Consider the following 26,646-nt stretch of genomic DNA (forward strand, 5'->3'; position numbering starts at 1 on the left):
TTTCCCGCCAGCGGCGCGCGCGGGCCGTTACCGCGTCCGCGCGCTCCCGTGAGGCGATGGTGGGTACGGGGGTGGGGGGGGAGAATGGGGACCGGACCGGGGGTCCGTGTCCATGTCCGTGTCCGTATCTGTGTCCGTGTCCGTGTCTGTGCCAAGAACCTCCCGGCCCCTCACTGTGTGTGCTGTGCCTCTATTCCAGAGGAGGAGCCTGGCCCCCAGCCAGCTGGCCAAGAGGAGGGCGGGCGATGAGGATGAGGAAGAAGAGGAGGAGGACTGGCGGCCCCCGACGGTGAGCGAGGGGTGCCGGGGCGCGGCCCCGCGTGTTCCCGGCCCCGTGTGAGCCCGCCGCAGCCGTGGGCAGGGGGATGCGGGCGGCGCTGCCCGAGTCGCTCCCGGTGCCTGAGCATCCCCATCCTCTGCTCATCGCGTCTGTGCTGCTCTGAAACTTTGTGTCTCGGCGTGTGGCTGGTTGAAGAACTTCATTGTGTACAGATGGTGCTTCGTGGTTGTGGAAAAACTTATCCCTGTGTGAGCCTTGAGTGCTGTGTGAAAGGAAGGGTAATGCTAAGAAAATTATTCTACAAACACCAGAGGTTTAGGTCCAAAAAGGAGGCAGAGGAGTCTTTTCTGACTTTATTCTAATAAAGGGAGAGGCCATAGGGCATTCTTCTGGGATCTCTCAAAATTTTGGAGGACGTAGCCTCTTTTTTATCTTAATTTCCCGGCCGCATTTCCCTTCTCTCTTTCCCTATTGGCTGAGGTACTTGAGAGGTACAGACTCTTCAATACGCTTGATACCAAAGATTCCTCTCTAATGATAACCCTCTCCTTTCACTTTTAATTCTTACAGAATTTAGGGGTTTTTCTTCCCCATTGCTTCTTTCATCTCTCAATGTCTAATTTCATTTATCAGCAAACCTAAAGTTTATTTGTAAAAGCAAATATCTTTTTCTATTCATCAATCAGTGGAATCTTTCCCATTGTTTCTTTTATCTCCTAGTGCTAGTTTTATCTACCAGCAGACCCACAGCTCGTTTGTAAAGACAAATCTGCCATTCCTCTCAGTAACTAGGCTGTTCAAGACAGTTATTTTTGTAACAGGACAGGGGGAGGATCAGTTTCACCGATTATCTGTAATAGACAGTAAAGACCTCGTTTAGGCATTTATAATGATACGAGTACCAGCCCTAATCCTAATTTACAGTAATGTTCTAGATCATACAGGTTAAAGAGTTTTATGCAATGTTTTCTGTGTCAGATCCATTTTTTGTGTGCCAGCAGGTGGTCGAAACCATGCCTCATGCTGAAGAGGACTGTGTTAAATCAGGAAACAGATCAACAACTTACTTATTTTCATGCTTTTCTAGGTGTTTGAAATGTAGGGTTCAGTGCAAGGCCTTCCACCTGCATAACACCAGGTGCCATGGAGCCTCTGGGGACTAATGTTGTTTGTTCCATGCTACTGACCCTTCCTTTTCTTAATTTTGTTTTTGCTTTTGAGTGGCAGGACAGCACAAATGTTAGTGTGCACAAGCCTGCCCTTTTACAGGTTAGAAGGTGGTAGTTATTTCCTTAACTAGGAGAATGCTTTAAGCTTCATGTAAATGAAACTCCAAGGTTGAGTGACCTTGCTGTGTGAGTCCTGTGGCAGTGGGGGTGAGTGGTGGCTGCGTGTGCTCGGAGCTGCCCCAGTGCCTGGGCAGTGGTCTGTGTGCTTTGGTGCTTGCTGAGCGTGGCTGCAGAGCATCCTCAGAGCGTGGCTGCTGAGCATCCCTGCTCCCCCCTGCTCCCCCTGAGCTCTTTGAGTCTGTGCTGTGTTCCAGGGCCGCAAGAGGCAGAAGGCAGCTGCTGAGGCAGAGAGTGGGGAGTGTTACCGCTCGCCTTTCCGCAAGCCCTTGGCCCCGCTGACCAACAGACCCCACTGCCTGGACAGCAGCCAGCACGTGAGTGGGGTTCTGCTGCTGCTACACACGCTGCTCACCCAGCAGGGAATTCTCAGTGCTTCCATGGCTCCTTCTAAACTGGGGCTTTCTGCAGACACAAAGTCTTTTGGAGAGGCTTTTTGCCGGCTCCAGCCCTTTATTGTTGAAGGAGCTGTGCTGAGCGAGCTTGCTGCAGTGGCAATCCTGAGTGAGGGAGTTCTGTGAGGCCCAGGTGAAGGACAGTACCCAAAGGTGTGAGTTGCTTTGGGTTAAATGCTGTCTGGCTGCCCAGTTCTCTCTGGGCTTCCACTGCTGGCCTAGCTGGGTGCTTGCTGATCCAGCATGAATGTCCCTGCACTGGTAACCCAGCTCCTTTGCAGGAAATGAGTTGCCTGACTAAATTACCAAGCAAGGGGGGGGAGCAATAAGTTTTAAAGAAGTGAAAAAAGCCAGTGTATTTAGGAAGATGGGAGCTATGAAAAATCAATTTCATGTATTAGAAAACCTAAAGGAAAATAGTTTTGAAAAGTAGAAGTGGTGGAGGAAATTGTGCTGAATTGTGACTTTCTTCCTTTTGGATAGTCTTGAAAGTCGTTGGAGTTGAAGCTTGAGTAGATTAAATAGAGGGACACTGAGTACTTGGCAACACTGAGTTCTCAAAAAATGTCCTGGACTTGCATTCTTGAGCAATCTCTGATTTCAGACTTTTGAAATGTGTTTTCTTTCTGAATTCCTAGGAGGCTTTTATCCGCAGTATTTTGTCCAAACCCTTCAAAGTCCCCATTCCAAATTATAAAGGTAAGATGAGGAGGTTTAAGGATTGTCTGTGTTGGCTGACTCGGGTAAAACAGATGATGCTTAGGCCTGTCAAATATATCTGTGGGGATTATTGTTATTTTTTGCACTGATGCATATGTTCCAGATATCCTGACTTAATTCTGAAAGAAAAATACTGCCATATTAGCAAAGTCTTCATATTTCTTACTAGTGTTTAGTTTGGATAATCCTACATTTCAGAATTGGATTTTATAGTCTTAGTGCTATGTATTTGATGTAGTGCCAGGAGATTTTACACTGTATCACAGATACAAAAGCAAAATGAATTCCAAGCCACGAAGGTTTATCATTTAAATAATGATGCTAACAGACAGAAGGCTGTGGTGAAAAAGATTGTATGTGCCAGTTTTCTTTCTACTTGGCTTGGAGTGTTGAGCCTCAAGGTGATCTTCAAAACGAGATAGTTTTGAAGTTCAAAGCCTCAGTGAATCAGTGAAACATAAGATCTCAGAAACAAATGGGCCTGTTCATGTCCCCTGCTTCCCCTTCACCCTCCAGCTGAAAAACTCAAATGCAGAGCAACCAATTTCACTCAAACTGTAGTTATAAAAATGTCTGTAAGCAGCCAGTGAATATGGAATGACAAGCCCCAGAAGAGTTTGGCAAAGCTCGCTTCTGGAGAAGTGGATTTGTCAGGAGGCTCAAACAGAACTGTAACTGGGAAGACTGCTTTCTGTGGCTGTTACCTTGCTCTCTTAATTGGGAAAAGGGGCTGTTTCTTCTGCTCTTTTTTTCTTGTTCTGTGTGCATTGCTGCCTCAGCTTGTGGTACACTCCTGTTTTGCAAGGAGCTTTAGTGAACAGTGGACAGACAGACTGATTGAATCTTTTTAGAGCAAAATCAGTCCTGGGAGCACAGTTGCCTGAGTTTTGATGGGAAAAGGGATTTTTATGTATGTTCTTGTGTTCATCTCTATTTCAAAACTGTGACATCAAATACAGTACTAGGAAAAGGGACTCATGCTTGGTTTCTGCTTTTCACATAAATTGGCTCCAAGGCCAAACATCTACTATTGCTCAGCAGAGAGAAAATAATGCCCCAGAGCAGGTAGTGACAATATGGTATTGGCTGTGGTGCTGTAGAACTCCATCACTGTTAAAGATCGGTTCCTGACCTTGCATCAAAGATACAACTCCAGCTAAGTCTGGGTTAGGTGACCCCAAAAGAGAATTTCACCCAGCATATTCTATATGTAGGAGTGTATTTGTTGGGCTGTTGAGATGTACATTTTGGAACCCTCCTTGGCTTTCAGAAAAACTAGAACCACCACCTTGTGTAAGCAGTGCCATTGCTCCTTCTTTGCCTCTGTTCCTTGGTTCTGTTTTTTCCTGCTGCAGAGCTTCCCACTGTGCTGCCAAACAACGGCCCTGCTTAGGTTTGCTGTGTGCACCAGCTGTGTGTGCACCTCCACTCCAGCACCCAATTATTTCACTGTTCCCAAGTGTGATCAGACTCTGCTGCCAGGCTCTGCTGGCTTCCAGGAAGATGTTGTTGTTTGAGCTGTGCCTTTGTTCCATTTCAGGGCCCCTGGGCTTGCGCTCCCTGGGAGTCAAACGGGCAGGAGTGAGGGGTCCTCTCCATGACCCATTTGAGGAGGGAGCTCTGGTTCTGTACGAGCCCCCCGTGCTGAGTGCCCATGACCAGCTGAAAATAGACAAGTGAGTCATCACCTGGCATGAATGCTGCAGCTCTGACCTCTTTCTGGCTGTAGGTTTATGTGATTTTCTCCCAAATGTGTTTGAGCTGGGGTCTGAACATCAAGGGTATTTCAATTCCAAGTATTCTGCCTGAATTGGTTCAGGTATGGTTACAGTCAAAGAAGGAATGTACCCATGCTGGATTGTTTGTGTTCTTTCACTGACTGTTCCATCTTTCATGCATCAAAAATTTAAACCTGTTGCAGGGAATGAGCATACATGCATGGAGAAGTTGCTTAGAAAATCTCATGGCTTAGTCATTAGTCAGGAAACATCAGCATCTAAGGACAAGCAAAGGGAGATGACTGTCAAATATTAGGCTGCCTACTGTTTTTTTTTTTCTGAAGTAGTTTCTTTTGTGCTATTGTTATAACTTAAGAAGGCTGTCAAGTGGATCTTCATGGACAGAGGGAGGGGTTTCTTTCTCCAGAAATTTAGTTACGATATTGTTATAGAAACAAGAAAAACAATACTGACTTTTTAACTGTGTTTCTGAACCACATTCTGCCCTTCTTTTAACCACAGCCCACATACATGGTTTCACTGATGTTTCAGACTGTGGGCAGGTCTCTAACTTCATTCTCAAAGCTGAATGAATCCATTTTTCACTTTCTTGTGTGAAGTTGCTTTCCCTGTGCCACAGGAAAGTCCTCAGTACAGCAATGAGATTTAACAACACCTAAACATGTGCCAAATTCCTTAATCACACTCTCTTCTTCCTTGACTGCCTCCTGCAGGGACAAGGCACCTGTCCATGTTGTGGTGGATCCTGTCCTCAGCCGTGTTTTACGGCCCCATCAGAGAGAAGTAAGTTTTCCATTGGGACCTGAGGGTGTGGCTGGAGGATTTGTTCCATTTCACAAAGCCACATTTCCTCTGCTGGAGTTGTTACAGGTCTGCACAGACCTCACAGACTGACAGTCTAACAGATTCCAGTCTTTAAAATTCCAAGTGAAGCATTTGTTTTAAGCATCCTCTGAGAGGCCTGAATGCTGACAATACTTCCTGTCCCTTTTCAAGCAAAGAGTCAGGGCTGAAAGTCCTGCTTTTACTTACCTTAAAGTCTGGAGATGTAGCTGTGCTGGGTGGAATTCAGTGTGAAAGGTGATGGCCTATAGTTGCAATAGACTATATTGCAGCCCAGTTTTGAGTCAGGCAGGGCAAACTGTCCACCCTTGTTTTACTGCTCAGCAGAATTGATTGGATCTGCAGTCCCTGAGCCAGGAAACACTGAGGCTCTGGTGCCATGGTTCCTAACAAAGTGTAGAGTAGGCTCCTGCTTCAGTGTGCTTTGTTTAGAGGCTGCCCTTGGTAGGTGTGAGCTGTGCCTGACCTATGCAGACTTGAAATTTGATGCAGACTGCCAAAACCATTTTACGTTGTAAATATGTGCAACATCATAACATGGCACCAGTGGCTACACCTCTCCAAATGTCTGATGTATCTTCTGGACAGCTGGAAGTTCATCCCAGGTGCAATATATTATCATTTAAGCCTGGATGGAGCACACATGGGAGCTGTGATTGCTGATCTTGCAGGCTGAGCAGGTAAAGCTAGATGTGTCCCTGCATGGGAGATCTTCAGATGGCAATGAAAGCATAGTAGGCTGCTCATGGCTTGTAGTTTTATCTCAGATCTGGCAGTGAACCTGTGATCTGGTGCATAGCTGGAGGCACTCTGGTTTTGGGTAGGCTGCTGCCTGCTGGTGCTTTTGTCAAGTAATCAAAGTTATGTTGGTGTCCTAGGCACACTGTTTTTTGGCAGGTAAATGTTGATGATAAAGCAGTTTCTGCTTTAGCCTCACTAATAAGTCTGTGCCTGCTAGGATTCCTGTGCTGCTGTATTCAGCTGATGCTCCTACATAGCTGTACAGCTCTGCTCCAACTTTGTTGTGACTTTTGCCCAGATGCTGGTTCTGCAGCAAAATGCAGTCTTATAGTCAGTAATGAAGTTCAAAATTGTTCAACTGGCTTAAATTCCATTAGCCTGTTACTAAAAGTCTAAGAAAGAAAGAAAAGGACTTGAAAGTGCAGGTAGAGGTGCTCTATCTTCAAGTCCTAAGTAGTGGAGTAGAGAGGATGAATCATTGCAGGTGTGTTTAGCTTGTACATTCCCAGCACAATGCCCTGGTTTTCTTTGACTCTCTTATCATCATATGGTACAAGAACATTTTGAAGTTTGTCTCTCCCCCCCCCCCCCACCTCCCATTTATCTCTCTCAGTGGTGTGTCAGGGCCTAATGCAGGGCTGAGCTCTTCTCCCACCATGTGACATGGGTTAAAACCTCAGCCCTGTGACTTCTCTAAAGCTAAATCTGCTTTGGTCCTTGAGCCCCCAGGTGAGTCACTGCTTTTAGGCAGAAATTATGAGGGCTGATAATGGCGTTCTGGGAATTATTTGGGCAGCAGAGACAACTCTACTCACTCTGATTCTTTGAAATTACCTGATTTGGTGGTGTTAAGATGATAAACCTCTTTGAAATGATTGATGCATGTTAGTTCATGGCCAGGCTCTGTCTAATGCAGCCAAGGGTAGAAATTTCTGGGAATTCACGTTCAGAAGCTGGTTAGAATTGTACAAGAAAAATGTAGCAAGATTTTGTGCATGTTGTGAGGTATGTGTTGGCACCAGTAGTGCTGTTTCACTCCAGATGTGGCAGCATTTTAGCTGTGCCTCAGATGGTTTCCCTCTGTCTCATTAGAACACTGCATGTCCCCAGGGATGTGTGTGCTACACAGATCTGCTGTTTGCTGTGCCATCAGCCCTGTGCATTGTGGTAATGAAGTTGTCACTCTGCTGATGTCCCCATCCTGCTCTGAGAGAACAATTTTTTGGCAGGGGGTGAAATTCCTCTGGGACTGTGTGACGAGCCGGCGGATCCCTGGGAGCCATGGCTGCATCATGGCAGACGAAATGGGGCTGGGCAAAACTCTGCAGTGCATCACACTCATGTGGACGCTGCTCCGGCAGAGCCCGGACTGCAAGCCCGAAATCGAGAAAGCCGTGGTGGTGTCTCCCTCCAGCCTGGTGAGAAACTGGTACAATGAAGTAGAGAAATGGCTGGGGGGAAGGATCCAGCCACTGGCCATTGATGGAGGCTCCAAAGAAGAGATTGACCGTAAACTAGGTACAGAAATGTTTGCAGTTGGGGTGTTCGGCGGTTGGGGTCAAAGTCTTGCAGTGGAAGAAGGCTGCAGCAGCTCATGGAACATCTGTGAGCAGTCACTGGATCTCTGCAGACTGATGGCTGTCTCCCCACTAACATGTTTAGATCTTGCATGTTTGGTAATAGTTCATCTTTTGCCATGCAAATCCAGTCAGGTGTTAGGATAGTCCAGGAAATGGAGGCAGAAGGGACATGGAAATGTTAATAGTTGTGGGGAAAGGAGAATGAGTATATATGGGTGAAAGGGTTTTCCTAAATTTTACGGCAAATGTTTTGACCATTTGACCTGTTTTCTATTAGTTTTCCTCATCCTTTTTTTTTTTTTTCTCTTTTCCTTTTCCCCCTTCCCATCTGCAGCTGGCTTTATGAACCAGCATGGCCGGCGAGTGCCCTCACCCATCCTGATAATCTCCTACGAGACCTTTCGACTGCACGCCGAGGTGCTGCAGAAGGGCACTGTGGGGCTGGTCATCTGTGATGAGGTATGGGGGCACCTCTAAAGGGAATCCATTCCTGCTGTTTTCTCAACATCTGGGTGAAACTGGATCTGCTTTCTTAAAGCAGAGTGGACAATGGGATACAAGACTTAGCTATGGACAGACAACACCCATTCTGGTGTTTCAGAGGCTCTCAGTAAGATCTTCCATACTGTGTGAGCCTGAGTGGGAGAGGTGTCTTCATGAAAAAAATCCAGCTGGTGGTAACTGCATCCACTTGTAGATCCATGGTGGGTCCCTACTAGGGCCCTCTCCATGTGAAATATGTATCAGAAGGGAGGTCCATGCCTGTCTCTGTTGGTAGTGCCCTGGCTTGCTGGTTTTCATGCATTGGTGTGTGTCCAGCTCTGCTTTCACATGACCAAAATTGAGTTGTTTTTTCATTTGTCATTCCCTGTTTGTGGTTATAGGTAGTGAGAGCCAGAGAAGCTTTGAAGGACAAAATAAAACAAGTGTCCTTTGCCTCTGTGAAACGATGAGGCTGGGACGTGCAGGGGTTGAGATATCCTCTGCTGCTGGGTAGAAGGAATTTATTAAATAGGGGTGCCACCCAGTGGTTTGGCTTTGTATTTGCCAGAGCAGTGCCAAGAGGGGCTTAAAAAGAGTGTGTGTCCTCAGGAGTGTAGCTCCCATAAACCTTTTATCTGTGAGCCCATGACTGCCCCTGGAATGAGGCTAGCACCTAGGGAATCTGGAAACACATGTCCTTGGCCTTGTGGCTTCTATACATTTCCAGAAAAGTGACTCACCTCTTCTGTGCAGTCTGGCACTCATGAGGAGCATCTTATCACGTGTGCTTTGTCCTACCCAGCACTCAGATGCTAATAAAGTTGCTTTTCCCAGGCATGAGAAATGGGGCCTGTGTTCAGATTACCACTGTAAGAGGTGAAGAACCTCTTTTTATTAGTGTGCAAAGGTCTGGCAGTCCTCTGTATAGGTGATCTGGGTGGTTAGTGGTCTTGACCTTGAATTAAACAATTTTACTGGTCCAGAGTTCAGTGCTGAAAACATTCCCATCTTAGACCAGGAAGCAGTTCTTAGAGTTACAAGTTATATTGTGTGATGGTTGCTGTTTCATGGTAGGCTTTCTTGCCTGGGTGGAGCTCAGATATTCCTGGTTTGGGAAGCTTCTATTGTCTTGTTTCCTCACACAGTGGCTAAAGGTTTTTCACTAGATCCTTGTCCTTGTGACAAGTTTGTTGCAACACTTACTCCACTACCAGGAATGGGAAGAGTGGTGAGATGCCTTTTATCAGTGCTGATATGGCTCTCCAAGCTGCTTCCTTACAGAGCCACTGGATTTATCAGCCTTATTCCTTTTCTGGTTTTATTTTTTTTTTTTACAGGGCCACAGACTGAAGAACTCTGAAAACCAAACCTACCAGGCTCTCAACAGCTTAAACACGCCTCGACGAGTCCTTATCTCAGGCACCCCTATTCAGAATGACCTGCTGGAGTATTTCAGCCTGGTGCACTTTGTCAATTCAGGCATCCTGGGTAAGAGATCAATGTGTGGGAGATGGGAGGCAGGGGAAGGTGCTGGCCAGGCTTCCCTCAATGCCAGCAAAAGCAACAACTGAGATATTGGTGAAAAATGATGTCAGGGGTTTGTAACTAGATGATCTCTTAAGGTCTTTTCTACTTCAAACAACTCTGGGATTCTATGAGACTCTTTCAGTTTGTATCCAGAAAGCCTAGGTCAGGGTGCCCTGTTCTAGGGGCTGTGTGTCATCTGAGCTCTGTTTAAACAAGGTTCTAATGCAAACTACACCAGTCAAACAGGTATTTTGGAAGGGGAGTCAATTAAGGTAAAATGAATACGTGAAACTGAGTCCTAATGTCAATTATTTCTTTTTTCATCTCCCATGATCATCTCAGGTTGTTGGGCATGCAGTCCAAGAGGCTTCTCATTAATTCTAGTGAATGCCCAACTCTAGTTAAACACAATTCATCAGATTCTTAGTCTTGCAGGCAGAATTTGGGCTGTGTCTTTTTCTGTTGAGCTGTTTTGCCCCCAGGAGTTCTCAAGGAAAGGATGGAATGGGCTGGTAGATGTTCTACATCTGCTTTTTCTGTGTGCTTCAATTTTGTGTAGTAATTACAGGGAGCTGATGGGATTTTCAGCTGCCCCCCTTGACCTGTACTTTGGGCAGGATTACTCTCCCTGTACTTGCAGTTCATTCTTTCTGAGATGAGGTTAATGGTGTAAGTACTGCAGCAAAGCTGCATGCACTCAGGAGGCTTTTTTCTCACTTTCAGCCTGTGGCCAGTAATAAGCAACTGATTACAGATAATTTTGGAGTAGGCACAGATAATGCCTGTGCTGTTGTTTGCAAGGACAGTATCTGGGAATAAAAGTATAACTGGAATGTGAGCAAAAGCAGTATGTGTGTGACTGTTTAAGTAAAATTCTGTGACGTTTGGCTTTGCACTGTTGTTGGAGTACAAAATGATTATCTGTTAAATTGATTTGTCTGCCTTGCGTGAGTCTTACTTGGCTAGGAAAAAAAACAAACAATCTTATGGATGGGATGAGGGTTCGTTTTATCTGCTGGGCCCAGTGTTTGTGGTGGCTGTGGGATGCTGATCAAAGATTCTTTGGTAGTAGTTGTCACCTTTACACTTCTGTTTTATACAGGAACTGCACAGGAATTTAAAAGACATTTTGAAATGCCCATCTTGAAAGGAAGAGATGCAGATGCAAGTGAAGCTGAGCGACACAAGGGAGAAGAGAGGCTTAAAGAGCTAATCAGTATTGTGAACAGGTGAACTTCATCCCTCTTCTCTTTGCAGAGCATTTGCCTGTAAGCCCTGCTATATTTCCAAATTACAGATGTAGCTGTAATGAATTCTCTTGCTTGTTACATCTATTCAGCAAGTGATTGTGCAAGTATTTATTGCCAAAGAAATCCACCTAGGATGGAGCTTTAGTCTGATAAATGGAACTGACGTGGCACAGTCAGCTGCCATCACCTCCAGGCAGTACTCTCAGGTACTGGATTATTATGACTCCTAGGTTTCTGTTTTCTCCTGGGATCTGAATAATCAGGCATTATTCTTTTATTTATGTCATCTATAAATGTGGGCTGGATTAGACTTGAGATCCATCCGACCCAGATGTTGAGGAGCAGAAGGAGTATAAGGAATGTCACTCCATTCTGCTGTTGATTGCCCAAGTCACAGAATAACCCAGCTCACACTTACACAGTTTTGTTGGCTCTGTAGGGCTGATAGGACAGACTACAAGAGTCAGAGATGGGACTTCTGATCCCCAAGAAGCACCTCTGTGATGTGAAGTGCTGTCTTTATCTTTGGTTCATTTGTGGTACCTGTTCAAACTTGTTTTCTCTTCATGAGTACAATCAGTTTATCCATATCTGCTGGCAATCGCTCAGCTCTCTTTAAGAACTTTCTAGAAAAGACTCTTGAATTCTCAGCATTGCTGGTGTCTTCAGGTTTTTTTTCTGATTGTTTGTTGTTTTATGGGTTTTATTTGATGGTTTTAGGTTGCTTGGTTTGTTTTGGTTTTTTTAATCTGATCTTCTTGTAGCCATCACGAATACAATACTGCAGTTCACAGTAATGGTAAATTAAATTTCACACTAAGTAGAGTCACTCCATAGAGACAGTCCTGACCTTGAGTCAAATCAGCTTGCAGAAGCCTAAGAAAAAGGAAAGGTTGGGAGGAGAAAAGCTTATTCCTTCTTGAGGTGCATTTATTTCTTTTTATAGTTGATGAAAAATGGATGTAAAGTTGTGTTCAGGAATGCTTGTGCCTGGCTCTGTTGAGGTCTTTGTCCTTTCCTTTATTGTGCAACAGTCATGATACACAAATAGGGAAGACAAAGCACAAAAGTAGTAACGGATGAGTCTGTTGAATTTGGCAGGAATTGCAAATGGGCCATTGATGCAAAGGCATATGGAATCATAGAGGTGAGGCTGGAAGGGCCCTGGAGAAGGCATCTAATCAGCCTTGCTCACCTAAGGTAGAAGGTGTTAGAACTGAAAACCTAAACCATCTCTTAACCTCCACCCAGCACTGAGGACCTTGCAGTTTTCCTAAGACACCTTTTCCAGGGCACTGCTGTCTTTGCAGTTAGAAAAGGCTCTTAATGTGTAACATAAATCTTCCTTACTGCAGTTTAAGCCTATTACTTTTCATCCTGCTGCTTATGGGTTCGGAGACCAGATTATTCTTTTATTTACCAGCCTTTGACTGATTTTGGGGTTGTCATATATCCCTGCTGTCTTTCTTCTATGGGTTTTGTAACATACTTTTGATGCTTCCTGGCAGAACTGGGTTTCTGCACCTCTTACTCTGGTTGCTCAGCTCAGCACTTTTTCTAGTCCATTCCACCTTTTCTGAAGTGTGGCAAAACTGCTCCATGGGGCATTTCCAGAGGCCAAAGGACATATCCTTTACTGGAATCTTGGGCCAGGCCATGGGCCCATCTTGGCTGAGAATGGCTACTGAGGACTAAATGGGGAGTTGCCTGCCTGTACTTTGATTTATACCCACAGTTTGTGGTGGTTGATCTCTGTACTTGTTTGCTGTCCATGCTGCTGTGTTGTAGATCAAATTGAAAATGCTGTTGGTAGTCTGAGGGAGAGCAGAGTTTCTCTTGTGACTGAGCTCTCTCTGTGTAGGTGGCATAATGTCTGTTGACCACATGAGGAATCATCATGATAAAACAGAATTTTATCAGTAAAGGTTATCCAAGAGTCATCCAAGCATCTGATCTTAATTTCTCTCCCTGCAGGTGTTTAATTCGGAGAACTTCAGACATCCTGTCCAAATACCTGCCAGTGAAGATTGAACAGGTGGTCTGCTGCAGGTACCAAAAAGCATCTGCTGTTTCTGGGAAATAGTGGAAGCAACAGGAAGGACTGAAAAATTGCAATAAGCCCTTCAATTCTTGTGGTGACTGCTTCCCTCTAGGAATGATGTTGCAGCCATTGGCAATATATTGCTTTTCCTTCTGAAGCTACAACCCACTATTGGTGGTTCTGCCAGCCAGCTGGTGAGCTCTGGGCAGCTGTGTAGGGCTGAGCCCTGGGCTGTGCAGTCTCTGCAAGCTTCTCTTCCAGCTCTGGAAGATAGCAATACTCTACCAGCGGCCTTGGGGGCAGTTCTAGGCTGTCTGTGCTATAGCTAGAAAAACTGAGCTGAAAGGAGCACTTTGTGTAGATGGAGCAGGGCTTTTGTTGGACTGTAGGCTGGGACTGCAGAGCTGTTTTTGTGTTTCAGACTGACACCTCTGCAGACTGAGCTGTACAAGAACTTCCTGAAGCAAGCCAAGCCAGTGGAGGAGCTGAAGGAGGGCAAAATCAGTGTTTCATCTCTCTCTTCCATCACGTCCTTGAAGAAGCTCTGTAATCGTGAGTTGTTCATATGGGTTTGGGTTTTGCACCGTTGGTGGAGCATTTTTGGGTCTGCCTTGTGCACTCTAAACAGTCTCTGAGCCCTGTTTATTCTTCAGATCCTGCTCTTATCTATGATAAGTGTGTGGAAGAGGAAGAAGGATTTATTGGAGCCCTGGGCTTGTTCCCTTCTGGCTACAGCACCAAATCTGTGGAGCCCCAACTTTCAGGTATGGTGGAACTCAGCAGTACAGATGAGCTGCCTAACACAGGCAACCACAAGACTGTATTTAGCACCTTACTGAGTGCCCCTCCAGGGTCTGCAATTTGGGAATTCTGCTCTAGCTTTTTCTTTCTTTTCCTTTTTATCTAGGAAAGATGCTGGTTTTGGATTACATCCTTGCTGTTACCAAAAGCACCAGTAATGACAAAGTTGTTTTAGTGTCTAACTACACTCAGACACTGGATCTATTTGAAAAGCTCTGCCGGAGCAGAAGGTTTGTCTTTGGGTTTCACTGCTTTAATCCTGCTAGACTGTACTGTACTTGTTGCCTGTGCTGTAAAAGAACTGGCTATTCCTACACTTTCTCTCAGCAGGGACTTGTGATCTGTCTTTCAGCTCCGGTGTTCCTGAATTGGAACCAATGTAGCTTGTGCTTTGTTTGCTGGGGTCACTCAGCAGAAAATCTCTGGCCCTCTGCTAACGTTTCTAAAGCCCATTTTGTTGTTACAAGGCTGATGATGACAATTTTCTGCTTTAATAGTAGTAAATGCTGTGTGTTCCAGGTATCTGTACGTGAGGCTGGATGGCACCATGTCCATTAAAAAGAGAGCGAAGATCGTGGAGCGGTTCAACAGCCCCTCGGTGAGTAGAACGTGCCAGACGTGAGCAGCTCTCCTGCCAGCTCTGAGTGCTGGCAGTAAAAGCATGGCTGCCTCTGCAGTCTAATCCAAGCCTGCCTTTTTGCAGAGCCCTGAGTTCATCTTCATGTTGAGCAGCAAAGCAGGTGGCTGTGGTTTGAACCTGATTGGGGCCAACAGGCTGGTGATGTTTGACCCTGACTGGAACCCGGCCAACGACGAGCAGGCCATGGCTCGGGTGTGGAGGGACGGCCAGAAGAAGATGTGCTACATCTACCGCCTGCTCTCGGTGAGAAAACTCCTTCCCCCTCCTCAGCATGGAGCTCTGGGTGCCAGCCTAGACTGCAGCTGCTGTGATTGGGGCCAGAAGAGAAAGAACTCTTCTGTGTTGGTGACCAGAATTGATTGGAACTTAATTGCTTCCTACCCTTAGACGTGTTGCCATGGAAAACCATGAAGGTTCTAGCTGGAGAGTCATTACTGCAGCCCTTGCTTTCTTGCAGTGGCTGGCTTCTGAGCAATAGAAACAACTGTGGCTTTGCAGATAAGATGTTCCTTTGAAGTCATTTAGGCATCTGACTTCTTTAATTTCATGGGGTGTCTGATGCAGTAGTTGCTGTTTTTCAGTCAGACTGCAGTCTGTTTTAGTTGGGTGTACGTGTGCTTTAGAAACAGCAAATAGGTTCCTGGAATTACCAGCAGCATTTGGGATGGAGCTGCCAGTGAGCAGTTGGGGTAGCTGCTCTGTAGAGGAAAACCATGAAGGAGACTGCTCTTTTCAGGCTACTCTAACACTTTGTCCAGCAGTGCCAGTAGTGATTGCTGCTTCAAAGTGTCTCCTCTGCCCTTGTTCACCTCTTGTTAGTTCAGATTGTTGGGATTTTTGTTTTGGTGGGGGTGAGGGGGAAGTTGTTGGGTAGTTTTAATGTGTGTGGTTTTCTGTTTTGTTTGGGGATTTATTGTATAAGCTTCGGCTCCCTGGTCAATAATTATTTTTACTTTGAGAAAAAAGACATTCTTTGCCCATCTTTTCTTAATGGAGTTCTTCTCTGACCTTGCTGCACTTGGAAGCAGGGAGCTCCTTTGCTTTTAGAAAAAGGAAATCAGTCTGCAAATCATGACTAATTACCTCCCTCCTTAGTGTTACAGTTGTTTGCAAAACAGACATTTTGCTCTTAGATTTTTGCCTTAGAAATACAGCATGCTGGGCTTTCTGCACATCTGTTCTGGAAGCAGACATCTCCCTCCAGGCAGGATGTGATTGATCTTTGTGTGGGTGAACCAGAAAATAGTGCTGATGCTCGTGTCACCCAGGGCTAGACCTTGTTTCTGCTTCTTGGGGAGATTGTAGTTGGGATTTTTTGTCAGAGAGCAGCTGTAAGTGCTTAGCTCCTTTCCCTTCCTTCCTGTCAGCACATTTTGGTGCAGTCTGTGAGCTTTAGCCATGAATGGCAGTTCTCCCTCTTCCTCACCTGTATCTCCACTGGATCCACTCCTGCAGCCACAGGGAAAGAGAAGCAGAGTTGAGTTAGATCTGCAACAAAACACATGTGGTTGGAGTGCAGCTACTAAAACTTGCCTGTCACCTGTACTGGTGAGGCACTGAGGGGTCCTGACAGCTTTGTGCCATTCGAGCTGTGACACTTTCCCCATGTAGAGCTCCTTTTACACCAGTGTTCCAACTGTGCTTTATCTCTGCCTTGCCTGCAGACAGGGACCATAGAGGAGAAGATATTCCAGCGCCAGACCCACAAGAAGGCCCTGAGCAGCTGCGTGGTGGATGAGGAGCAGGATGTAGAAAGGCATTTCTCCCTTGGGGAGCTGAAGGAGCTCTTCACACTGAATGAGACCACCACCAGTGACACCCATGACAAGTGAGTATTCTGAATGACTCATGGCTAGGATAGCAGAAGTTTGGTTGTGTAATTGAGGGATCTCCCAGGCAGCAGGAGGATGTCTAGAGAGTGAGCCCCAAGTGTTTCTGCTTCTGAAGCTGTTAACCACCTAGACATGAGCACTTCCTTGCTGTCCTCCCTTTTTATTATCTAGAAAAGCAGTGCTGGCTGGACCAGTGAGCAAACTACCTTGTAGCTACCTGTTTTGGAGACTAAAATACTGCAGCTAATGAAAAGAGCAAAACTGATCAGAGCTGTTCAAGGTGGAGCCTAACTTGGTCCTTCCTTAGTGCTCTCCTCCTGGTGAACAAATGCTGAACTGCTTCCATACTAGGGCTTCTCCATTGGCTAAGAATTCATGAAGCCAGTCCAAGTGCTGTTCTGGCAATGGAAAGAATACTCTTCTCCATTGTCTCCCCTTCTCTCCCTGCCCAGAGACCTGTGGTATTACAGCCACCAGAAAGAGGACAGGAAGTGCAGGGAAAATGCTTCACTGTGAAAATTAAGACTCTTAATTCAGGCAAGAAGTGAAGAGGATTAGTTTTAAGCTGTATCAAGGCTTAGCTCAGTATAGGTATCCACTCTGCATGGCAACAGCCCTTGCTGGCCTGGCTGCTGCTGCTCTTTGTCTCCTTAAGCGACAGCTCAGTGGGGCATCTCCAAAACAGCCTGAACACAACCTGGTGCCTGTGGTGGGAGCCAGGATGGAGTGTTTTGGAGCATGGTGTGCTCTTTGAATTTAGGAGTCCTGATGCAATACCAATAAGGTGTTAGCAGCAGTCACTTGAGATCTGCCTTAAGGAGCATCCCACACCTTTCAAGAGAAACTCCTCCTGAACTTCCTCAGGGTCTTGCTGGACCATTTCCAAATGGTTAAACATGAAAATGGCAACAGAACCCCCCCAGGTTTTCAAAATGTGTGAGTCATTTCTAACCTGTTATGCACACCAGAAGGTTTAAATGAAATGCAGTAATAATCCAGAACTGAAAATCCAGGGGAGTTAATGTGAATGTTCCTGGGCAGCAGTTTTGAGCAGCCCGAGGCAGAGCCAGCAGAGGAGCCTTGCCCTGACGTTGCTGTGCCCTTGGCAGGATCAAGTGTCGGCGCTGTGTGAACGGGCACCAGGTGCGGCCCCCTCCGGAGGGCTCCGACTGCACCTCGGACCTGTCGCAGTGGCAGCACTGCGCGGACAGGCGCGGCCTGCAGGACCCCGTGCTGAGGGCGGCTTGGGACGCTGCTGTCACCTTCACCTTCCATCACCACTCCCACGAGGAGCAGCGAGGGATTCCCTGACAGGTTACTGTCCCCTGTGGGGACAAGGGCAGGCTCTGTGGCAGCCTGCCCCGCTTGGATCCCTTTCAAGGAAAGGGTGGTGGGCAGCTGTGCGTGCTGGACTCTGGTGTGGCTGTGGGATACAGAACAGCGTGGCTCTGGAGTGGCTGCAAAGCCCTTGGCAGTATTCAGTCTGCTGCAGCAAGGGGTCCGTGGCTTTTTCTTTGCTGTTGAATTGTGTGCCTGAAAAACAGCCCCTTGGGAACTGGGAATAATGGGACCTTGCATGCTTGATCACATTTAGCACTGGTTCTCCTGCCTTTGGTATTTGTGCCTTCTACTCAGCCAGATTTTGTCTTCAGGGTTAAGTTGAGCCAGGAGTTTTTTAGCACTTGATGTGCAGTCAGGTTTTTTTCTTTGACATCTCTGGCTTACAGTTGCTGATCAAATCTTGCAGGATCTATTTTTGCTGTGAAATGTGAACCTTGCTGATTACTTGGGAAGAGGAGGATTTTGTACAGGGGGAAAATATTTTAGCTCATATGTCAAACATCTGGCCTGAAAAAGATCATGAAAGCAGTAGGAAATCAGGCTCTATTCCAGTAACTCCATTTCTAACACTTGATTTGTTATGGGCAGGATCCCCATATCTGGCAGTGTTTTAATGAGATCACATTACATGACAGTAATAAAATTCACTTTGGTACATTATGATTCTTAATTTTATTACGAAAATGTTACAAAATAACAAACTATTCAAAACCTCTGTAAAATGACTGCAGACACTGGAAAAGGGCAGTGTGATTGCAAATAAACAGCAAGCTATTTGGTACATAAAGAATTTTTTGGTGTAAAGTACAAATTTTCAAGTGGAAAAAGGTCAAGCCTGGGGGCTTTGTTAGCTTGTTTTCTCTTCCCTTTAGTGGAGGGAGGAGTTCCTATTTCACAGACCACAGAATGAAGAAGTTGGAAGGGATGTCAGGTGATACTGTCCAATACTTCTCAAAAACAAGAGCACCTAGACCTGGTTGTCAAGGACCACAGCCTGATGGCTTTTGAGTCTCTCCCACGCTGGACATGGTTATCTGTGAGACATCAGCTGAAACAACATGAAATTTGTCACAACACCCAGTGATGTAAACAGCTGTTTGTTCAGAAGCTGATTTGATGTATGTCCCATTTATGATACTTGAAAAGATGGCAGAGTTGGATCACCTGGAAACACAGCAATTGGCCCGAGTGCTCTGCTGTGTCATGGCAGTGTCACACCCCTTCTTCAAATGAACAGCAGAGTGAAAGGAACAACTCTGTACTGCTTGAAAGGGGGAAGAACCCCCAGCTGTGCTGTGAAATGAGGTGGTGATGGGTTTCCCCCGCTCCTGTGTCCCTACATGACACTGATGTAGTCAGCAAAGGCCTGGGAGGAGTCCCAGGCGTCGTTGACCACGCTGCACAGGGCCCTGAGCCGCCGCAGCGCCTCCTGCGCTGTCTCTGCATCCTGGTCCAGCCAGTTCTGGAACAGGCGCAGCTGTGCGAATGGAAGCTGTCCCCCTCTCTGCTGGATGTGGCCTTCCAGCTTCTTGGTGAACTCCAGGAGCCCGTCAGGTTTGATGCAGTTTGAGCTTTCCAGGGAAAGAAGAAAAAGAAAAAAAATAAACATTGAGTTTAGGCCATAATCCAAGCAATTTAAATTACTGTTCCTTCTAGTAACTGCCAGTGCAGGTACCTGAGGAGGTTTCAAGGCCAGCTGCACCTTTTTTCAGCAGTACAAAATCTAAGCATTTCTCATGAAAACCAAAACTGAGTATGAAGCGCTGGAAACCTTTTTAAACCAAGGTGGTAACAACTACCAAGTTATACTCATTATCCAGACCTCTTACTACTGATTTAAGCAGACCTAGCTCTGGCCTTAAAATGTTGCAGCTGTCAACTCTGGACCAAGGGACCTGGCCCAACCTACAGGTCCCAGTGCAAGTGATCATTTATGTCTTCCTGCTGAGAAAATCTGAAGGGCATGTGCCAGATCTTGTTATTTCTAGGAGATTAAAAGGTCAATTCCCATGTAGAGATGTGTAAATAAATATCAAGTTGCATGCTGGATTTAAACCTTGTCAGAGGCTCAGTAACAATCAGGCTTCAAGCCTGTTGAAGGAGTGTGGCCATGGCTGAATAAATTGTCAAGCCCTATGTACTTTGAGCTACCTGAGCCATGAGGATGTAAAGAGGGGGCAGAATCAAGCAAAGCAGTTGTTAGTAGTGCAGAAATGCCACCCCCATGTGCTTCATGAAGGTTGCTGCCTATCTGTAAGGCCATTCAGGGTCAAGAAGAGAGCAGCAGTTCTGACTGAAGACCAGTGCTGAGGAAAGGAATGCAGAGGCATTCTCAGGATGTGCCAGGAACAGTGGCAGCATTCCCTTGCTATGAAGGGGCAGTGGGAACAGAGCTGTTCAAGAATAAAAGAAGGGATGTTAGTCCCAGCCTACAGCCCAGGAGGCTCCCAAGGAAGCAGCAAACCAAATCTGCTGTAAAGGTGGAGCTTGACTCCTAAAGGTGAAATGTCTCAGAGGTCCTGGAGGCCTTTGAGGGTGTATGAGCCCACTGCAGCATTCTCTGAGCTTTTCCTGGGCACACATTCTCTCCAGGAACAAAGCCATGCTCAGATTCTCCTGCTGTCACAGCCCAGTTCAGCTCTCTCCCTCCCTCCAAAACAAGGAATTCAGTGTTTAGAGAAGCAGAATACCTGACATCCAGCTGGCAGAGAGAAGACGAGGAATCTTCAGAGAAAATGTCTGCAAGGGCAACCAGCCTGTGATTCCCTGAAAGGGAGAAATGCACTATTAGATGCAAATTGGAAATGATCTTAAAATTTAAATTGTCATAGGGCTGGGATAATAGTGCAGAAAAGCAGCCTGTAAACAAGTGAATGCAACACAAAGAGCCCACCTCTGGACCCTCAGTGTGTCCCCCTCAGTGACAGCAAGTGAGTTCATCTCCCTGAGCACAGTGTTCGAGGCAATGAGAACATTTGCTGATAGGGTACTTTGTTTCCCTAGAAAAATCATGGTTTTGTTTGAGAAGTCCAGATGCAGCTTTGTTTTAGAAATTACATGTATTCAGGTTATCCCAAGCTTCCCTGTTTTACTTTGTTAAAATAACATAAAACAATATTCTGGATCTATCTGCAGTTAATTTCTCAAACATTTCTACTTGGCCTGTGATTCAAAAACCTATCACTTCTGTAAATTCAGTTCCAATTATTTGACACAAATCCTCCTTTACTTCTGCTCATCCCTCCAGTGGCTGCCAACAGCTGTTGAGACACAAACTGCCCAAACTTGGGCAAAATCTGTGCCTCTGAATCAGAGGCAGTGCATCCGATGCTGGATCTGCTCCTGTTGAAGTCTGAAGCAGATCAGTGTTCAGTCAAATCTGGAGATCTGCTGGAACCTGCATTTGCTGCAGAGAAAAGCAGCCATAATTCCTGCACAGTACCTTGGTACACTGCTGAATGCAACTGAAATTCTGCCTTTAAAACTGGATCCAGTGCTCCTCATTTTGTGAACTAAATCCCAGTGTTCCTGCACAGGGTAAGTTCAGCCCTGCAGTCAGCAGCTCTCAGTGGTCTTTCCTGACTCCAGCCCCAGAGTTCCTGCAGAGAGCTGCCCCAGGGCCCCACAGCCACACGCAGCATACACACCAAGGCGGTTCCCAGGCAGTTTGAGGCTCTTGAGTGATGAATTTCTTTTCACTGTATTGATTATTTCTGACAAAAACTCAGCAGTAGAGCTTTCAAACAGCCGGCAGAAGGAAAAGGTGATTTCTGTGAAGAAATGGATTTACAGTACATGTGAGTACTCCCTGTGCTTCAGTATTCCATAACTGCATTCTGCAGCCAGCTCCAGCCCCTAATCCACGTGTAAGAACAAAGCTCCCCCAGCAGTGGATTGCATATAACAGCACTTCTGCTGTCAGGAGGAGAGCCAGATCACACCCAGTTAAAGGCTGATGTGCTCTGCAGGTTAGAAATTGTTTTATAGCTGAGACTGCAGACACTTCCCTGCAGGATTTGCCAGCAGCTCCTCTGCTCCACTGGCACAAAGACAGGCATGTTCCCACTCTGACAACACCTGCAGATCTGCTCCAAATGTCTTTGACATTTGGCTACACCTTACACATCCAAACATTCCCCTCTTAAATGCCAGTCAGCCAAAAGCAGCCACCCACAGCACTTCTCCAAGCATCCAGGAGCTGGCTGTACCTTGTAGGCCAGGATCCTGAAGCAGAAGCAGAACTTCTTTCTGGTGCTCAGCCAGGTTCACATCATGAAAGCTCAGTTTCTTCAAATTTGGAGTACACTCTAAAAGCAAAACAAGTTCTCAGGTAAAGCACTGCACATCCTTGGGATAAGAAGATCCTGACCCAGCTACCAGCTAACACCCAGAAACTGACTTAGACTGGGTAATTTGTGCTGGATTGTGGATAATTAAAAAGGAACCATTGTGCTGTGCAGGATCATCCATGTAACACAGCACATGGGATGGTTGACACCCATTTCCTTTTCTTGGGAGACTTCAAGGATGTCCACGCTAAACAGACGGACCCACCTAAGCTGCTTCATGCTAGAGGATGGAAGACCACAGCATGGCAGCTACAGTGTGTGTGCCCCAGTGATGCTGCCTATGGGTTAGAGTACCTTTGAGCACCTCCAAAAGGAGCCCCAGCTCCTGGGGGCAGGGCAGGGTGGCACTGTCAAGGGACAGCTGCTGGAGGGACTTGGAGGCCTTGAGCACCGGCAGCAGGAGCGCAGCGTGCAGAGGTTCTCTGGGGAATCGGATCTCCAGCACTTCCAGGCAGCTTTCTAAGGGAAGAAAAACAATGCAAGAGTTTGCTTTGGAGTGCCTGTCTCCAGTGTAGCTACAGCAAGCAGGAAGCCTGGATGCCCAACACCACCATGCTTTAGGTTGGTAGAAACTGCCCATGCACCATGCCCTGCACTGAGGAGCTGTGGCATCTCAGACCTGGGGCGTGTCAATCACTCACAGCTCACTCCAGGATTCCTGCCAGACTATGGGGCCACCAATTTCTACTGTGCTCACCAATGCTTGAGAAAAGGTCACCCTTTAAGGCACGAGCCAGTCAGTACCTTCCCAGAGCACAGGTCTTTCCTGACCTCACTCCAAACACACTCCGGCTTTGCTTGCTGCTTTTCTGGCAATTCAAGGGCTAGTAAGGGTGATGGGAGACCTGTGAGCTGAGCACCCACTGCTGTAGCTCCCAGGCTGTAATCCAAAGGCTTGGGCAGTGCTTTGCCATCTCCTGTGGTACTGTGATGATCTAAGGATGCTTTCCCTCTGCTTAAGGCGGTGTCTAAGGCTTACAGCCTCACAGTCAATGGGATAGACAAAGTGGAAGCTCCCAGTCAATTTACAGATCTGGTAGGAGATGATCGCCATGGACAATCACAGGTAGCAGGTTGTGACTGGCCCTGCACAAAACTGATGATGCAGCATGCTGGGATACAGCAATAAAACATTTTCTCCAAGATTCCAGCTCCACAGAACACCTTAGACTGGAAGGAACAAACTGCAACAGGAACTAACTCAGAAAGGTAAGGCTGTAATTGCCTAAGCACAAACCACCATAATAGTGTTGAGTGAAGCCTGTACCAAGCCTTTACAGCTCTACCTGCTGCCAAGTCCTGGCCATCACTCAGAATGAGGATTCCTACCTGGGATTTCTGCCTCACCGCAGCTCGGGCTCGCCTCTGGCGTGGTGGCCTCCAGCTGGTTTTTGAGGTCGAAGCTGACGGAGAGCGTGCGGAGCTGGGGCAGGGCGCTCAGGGCGCAGCGCACGAGCTCCACGCAGGGCATGTGCGAGAACATGTCGCTCACACGGAGCACGCGGAACCGGCACTCGGGGTGCCGCGACAGGGCCCGGAGCCCCGACAGGATGCAGGAGATGTTGGCATTCAGGCCTGCAACAGCATTTGTACAGAAGAGTGTCAGCTGTGTGTGTAGGAGCTGCAGCAATGGCAGCCCGAGTCAAAGGCTAAACCCACAGACCACTTTATCCACGCATCCTTAAGCTATGCTCTGTGCACAGGAGATGCAGATCTGGCTCTTCCCTTTGCTGTCTCTGAAAGGTGTTTAAGAACAAAGCCAGGGGCTGCTCTGGGACAGAGGGATCCCATTCTCTCCCTTAAGTCCTCACACTCATTAAATCTCACCCAACACCTTTCTCAAGATGGGGCACCGATACTCCTACAATGCCCCTTCCTGTGAAAACTAATGCAGGGTAAGCAGTAAGCCAGACCATTAGAGCGGGGCTAGAAGGAAGTGTACTATTCGCAGCACTGACCATTGTAGGACAGAACCAGGTTTTCTAAAGACACCCAGGAGCTCAGCAGGTTACTCAGAGTCCGACATGTCTCCCCAGTCAAAGGAATGGAGAACAATTCCAGTGTGGAGACACTTCGGAAGCGGTGAGCAGCTTTCAGAGAAAGGGTTGCAGCAGGTCCTCCTCTTTTCTTACAGCCAACATGGCCAGTGCATGGAGATCCTGGGGAGGAACTAGTCCAGTTCTCAGTGTTCTCTCCCTCTGTGGTCCTGGTTTTGTCCAGTAACCCTGAATTATCCTCTCTAGCAACAGTAAAAACAAAATCATAGAGATCTTCTGGGTCAGCATAGTGTCCCCTGCTCCGCCTGAGGCAGCGACGTTTCCTCCCCGCTGCAGGTTTCTGCCATCTGCATGTCTTTCGAGGAACGGGGTGACAGGACAGCTGCTGTGAGCTGGAACAAGGGGAAGAGCCCCCCTGAATGTTGGTGTGGCCACAGGACACCTCACTGCTTGTCTCTTCACATGCTGGGTTTCGCAGGGGAGGACTTCTGGGGCCAGAGAGGACAGAGGTCATGCAAGCATCAGCCTCTTCTGGGGATCTCTTCTGGTTCTCAGCACCGCTCCCCTCCTGCTCAGCATCACAGCCCCTCTCTGCTCCCTCCTGTGCTGACTGCTGGCTTTGCGCTTTGTCCTCCTCTCTGCAAAGGCCACACGGGCTGCCGTGACAGGCGAGGGCATTTCCCGAGCGCCAAAACCCAGCGCTCATGGTGAGGATGAGGACGAGAAGAACCGTGTCAGGAACAGGCCAGGAGCACATGGACACCTGGCTGACAGAGCCGTGGTGGATCAGCCGGTGGAGGAGCAAAACCAGCGAGCGGCTGATGGACTGGTCGCAGAAGAGGAGGTGCTGGAACTTCAGGACCCGCAGGGAAGCAGCCAGGTTTTCCAGCACCTCGTGGTTGTGCTGGGCAGTGAGTTCCACGGCCCCCTGGAGCATGTTGCAGAGGGTGAGCTGGGAAACGTGCGGGGAGCTGTGCAGCAGCGGCGAGAAGTGACGGTCGTGGAGGCGCCAGTCAGAGGAAACGTCCAGGACACCATGGAGGACATTGGAGAAGAATGTTTCAAGGAACTTCTTCCTCCAGCATGTTATGCTCTGCAATTGAATAACAGAGTGTAGGATTAAAAAGTCAGCATCCATTTTTCTTGTTCTTTTTAAGTTAAATTATTGCTGTCTGCTAACCTGGTGTCCAAAAAACCCCTCCTGCTAGCTCCACTGAGACCACCTCTAGTTCTCAGCATGCTTCCTCAGTGTACTCCTTGAAAACCTGAGTGAATCCCATTGCTCTCTTCATCCTCCTTCTGGCCTAACTTAAACACTCAGTGGTTTGGAGCTGGGCCATTTTATTTTGCCTGTTAAAAACCACGTCACCAGCAATTTTCTTCCAGCATCTATTCACTGGCTGTCATTAAGTTTTTTGTTAATGATTGTTTTACGATGATGAAGCAATGAAGCTGCTTCAGTTTTTCTACATAAAACCATTCTCCAAAATCACTATCTTCTCTATTTTTTCTCATGCTTTCTAAGACATCAGCATGGTTTTTTTTTCTTTTTTCCCAGGGTAGGTGTAAACATGATAGAATATACTGTTTTTATCCTCTGTTTCTGTGAGAATCTCTGAAGACAAAGATTTGCTCTTTTGGCAAACTCACTGCTGGGAGATGAAGGGTGTGGCTGTGCACTATGCTTCCTTTATAAATCCCATTTCCCAAAATGTTTGTATTACCAGGGTCATGCCTTGGTCCAAAGCTCTACGAATGCTTATAAATACATGCCAGGAATTGCTTGGAGGCAGCCAAAAAGAAAACCTCATGGAAAGAAAACAGAAACAAAGCTCGTGTGTCGAGCCCCTTCTCCCACCAGAGCGTTTCCTCACCTCCGAGTTGGGCGGCCTGGTTTTCATCACATCGTCCCACAGCTTGCGCCAGATGGGCTGTGTCGAGAGGCCTGGGGGGAAGAATCATCAACCGGGCGCTTTCACCCCTCTCCCAGTGTCGTGCTCGGAGCTCGATGGGATGCCGGGGCACAGCCCGAGCCCGTCCGGGCGTGGGACAGAGGCGGTGTCCCTGGGACGGCTCTGGCTCGGGGCTCCTCTCTCCAGCCGAGGGTCCCCGAGCTGTGGGCTCCTCCCGGGCCATCCCTCCATTCTCTCGCCCCATCACTTTGAGGGGCCCGTCCCTCCCGCCCGGGGTGTCCCCACGAGTTCGCCGCCGTCCCCGCCGGTGTCACCTGCTCTCCGCGCGGCGTCCTCGGCCCGCTCGAGGTGGAAGATGGTGAGGTGCGGCAGGAGCGCCCGCAGGAGGTGCCCGGGCAGCGCTGCGGAGAGCCAGAGGGAGAGGGCGGCAGGGTGCGGGCAGGCCCGGGCCCCGCGCCCCGCCGCCCCGCGCCGCCCGCGCCTTACCCCAAACGTCCCGCTCCAGGGCGGCCATGCTGCGGCTCACGGCGGCCGCGCTCAGCGCGAACAGGCTGCGCGGCCGCTCGGCCGCCATCACCGCCTCGGGCACGGGCCGCCTGCGCCGCGCAGCCATCTTGGGGAGCGGCTACAGCGGGCGGCCGTGTTGGGGAGGTCGTGCCGAGAACCGGGGCGGACAGACCGACGGTAACAGCCCCGCCGAGCCGCTTCCGAGGCCGAGACACACAGAAAGAAGGGAGAGGAAAGGCGGGAGCGCAGCAATGCCCGCCTTGGCACGGCCACACGCACAGGCACTGCCGGCTGCCATGTTTGGAAGGGCCGCGCCCTGGG

The 26,646-nt window shown here is 47.8% G+C and overlaps 2 protein-coding genes across 2 annotated transcripts; one reads left to right on the plus strand and one right to left on the minus strand.

The window, feature by feature from the left end:
- On the plus strand, positions 1–18,219 carry RAD54L (RAD54 like). Its single transcript, XM_063166031.1, has 18 exons — positions 1–59; positions 200–289; positions 1,824–1,943; positions 2,660–2,720; positions 4,282–4,417; positions 5,194–5,263; positions 7,294–7,582; positions 7,979–8,103; positions 9,465–9,615; positions 10,757–10,883; positions 12,879–12,953; positions 13,367–13,497; positions 13,599–13,709; positions 13,853–13,976; positions 14,266–14,344; positions 14,450–14,629; positions 16,051–16,214; positions 17,328–18,219. Exons 1-18 carry the CDS (start codon positions 57–59, stop codon positions 17,527–17,529), a joined length of 2,238 nt encoding a protein of 745 aa, XP_063022101.1. The 5' UTR covers positions 1–56; the 3' UTR covers positions 17,530–18,219.
- On the minus strand, positions 18,208–26,641 carry LRRC41 (leucine rich repeat containing 41). The gene is made up of 10 exons (XM_063166030.1): positions 26,305–26,641; positions 26,133–26,219; positions 25,780–25,850; positions 23,867–24,998; positions 23,238–23,483; positions 22,203–22,367; positions 21,768–21,866; positions 21,207–21,329; positions 20,250–20,325; positions 18,208–19,130 (listed from the first exon to the last, which is right to left on the minus strand). Exons 1-10 carry the CDS (start codon positions 26,429–26,431, stop codon positions 18,896–18,898), a joined length of 2,361 nt encoding a protein of 786 aa, XP_063022100.1. The 5' UTR covers positions 26,432–26,641; the 3' UTR covers positions 18,208–18,895.
- Between the last annotated feature and the right edge of the window lie 5 nt (positions 26,642–26,646).

This window comes from Melospiza melodia, chromosome 11 (genome assembly GCF_035770615.1).
Source record: "Melospiza melodia melodia isolate bMelMel2 chromosome 11, bMelMel2.pri, whole genome shotgun sequence".
Classification (NCBI taxonomy): domain Eukaryota; kingdom Metazoa; phylum Chordata; class Aves; order Passeriformes; family Passerellidae; genus Melospiza; species Melospiza melodia.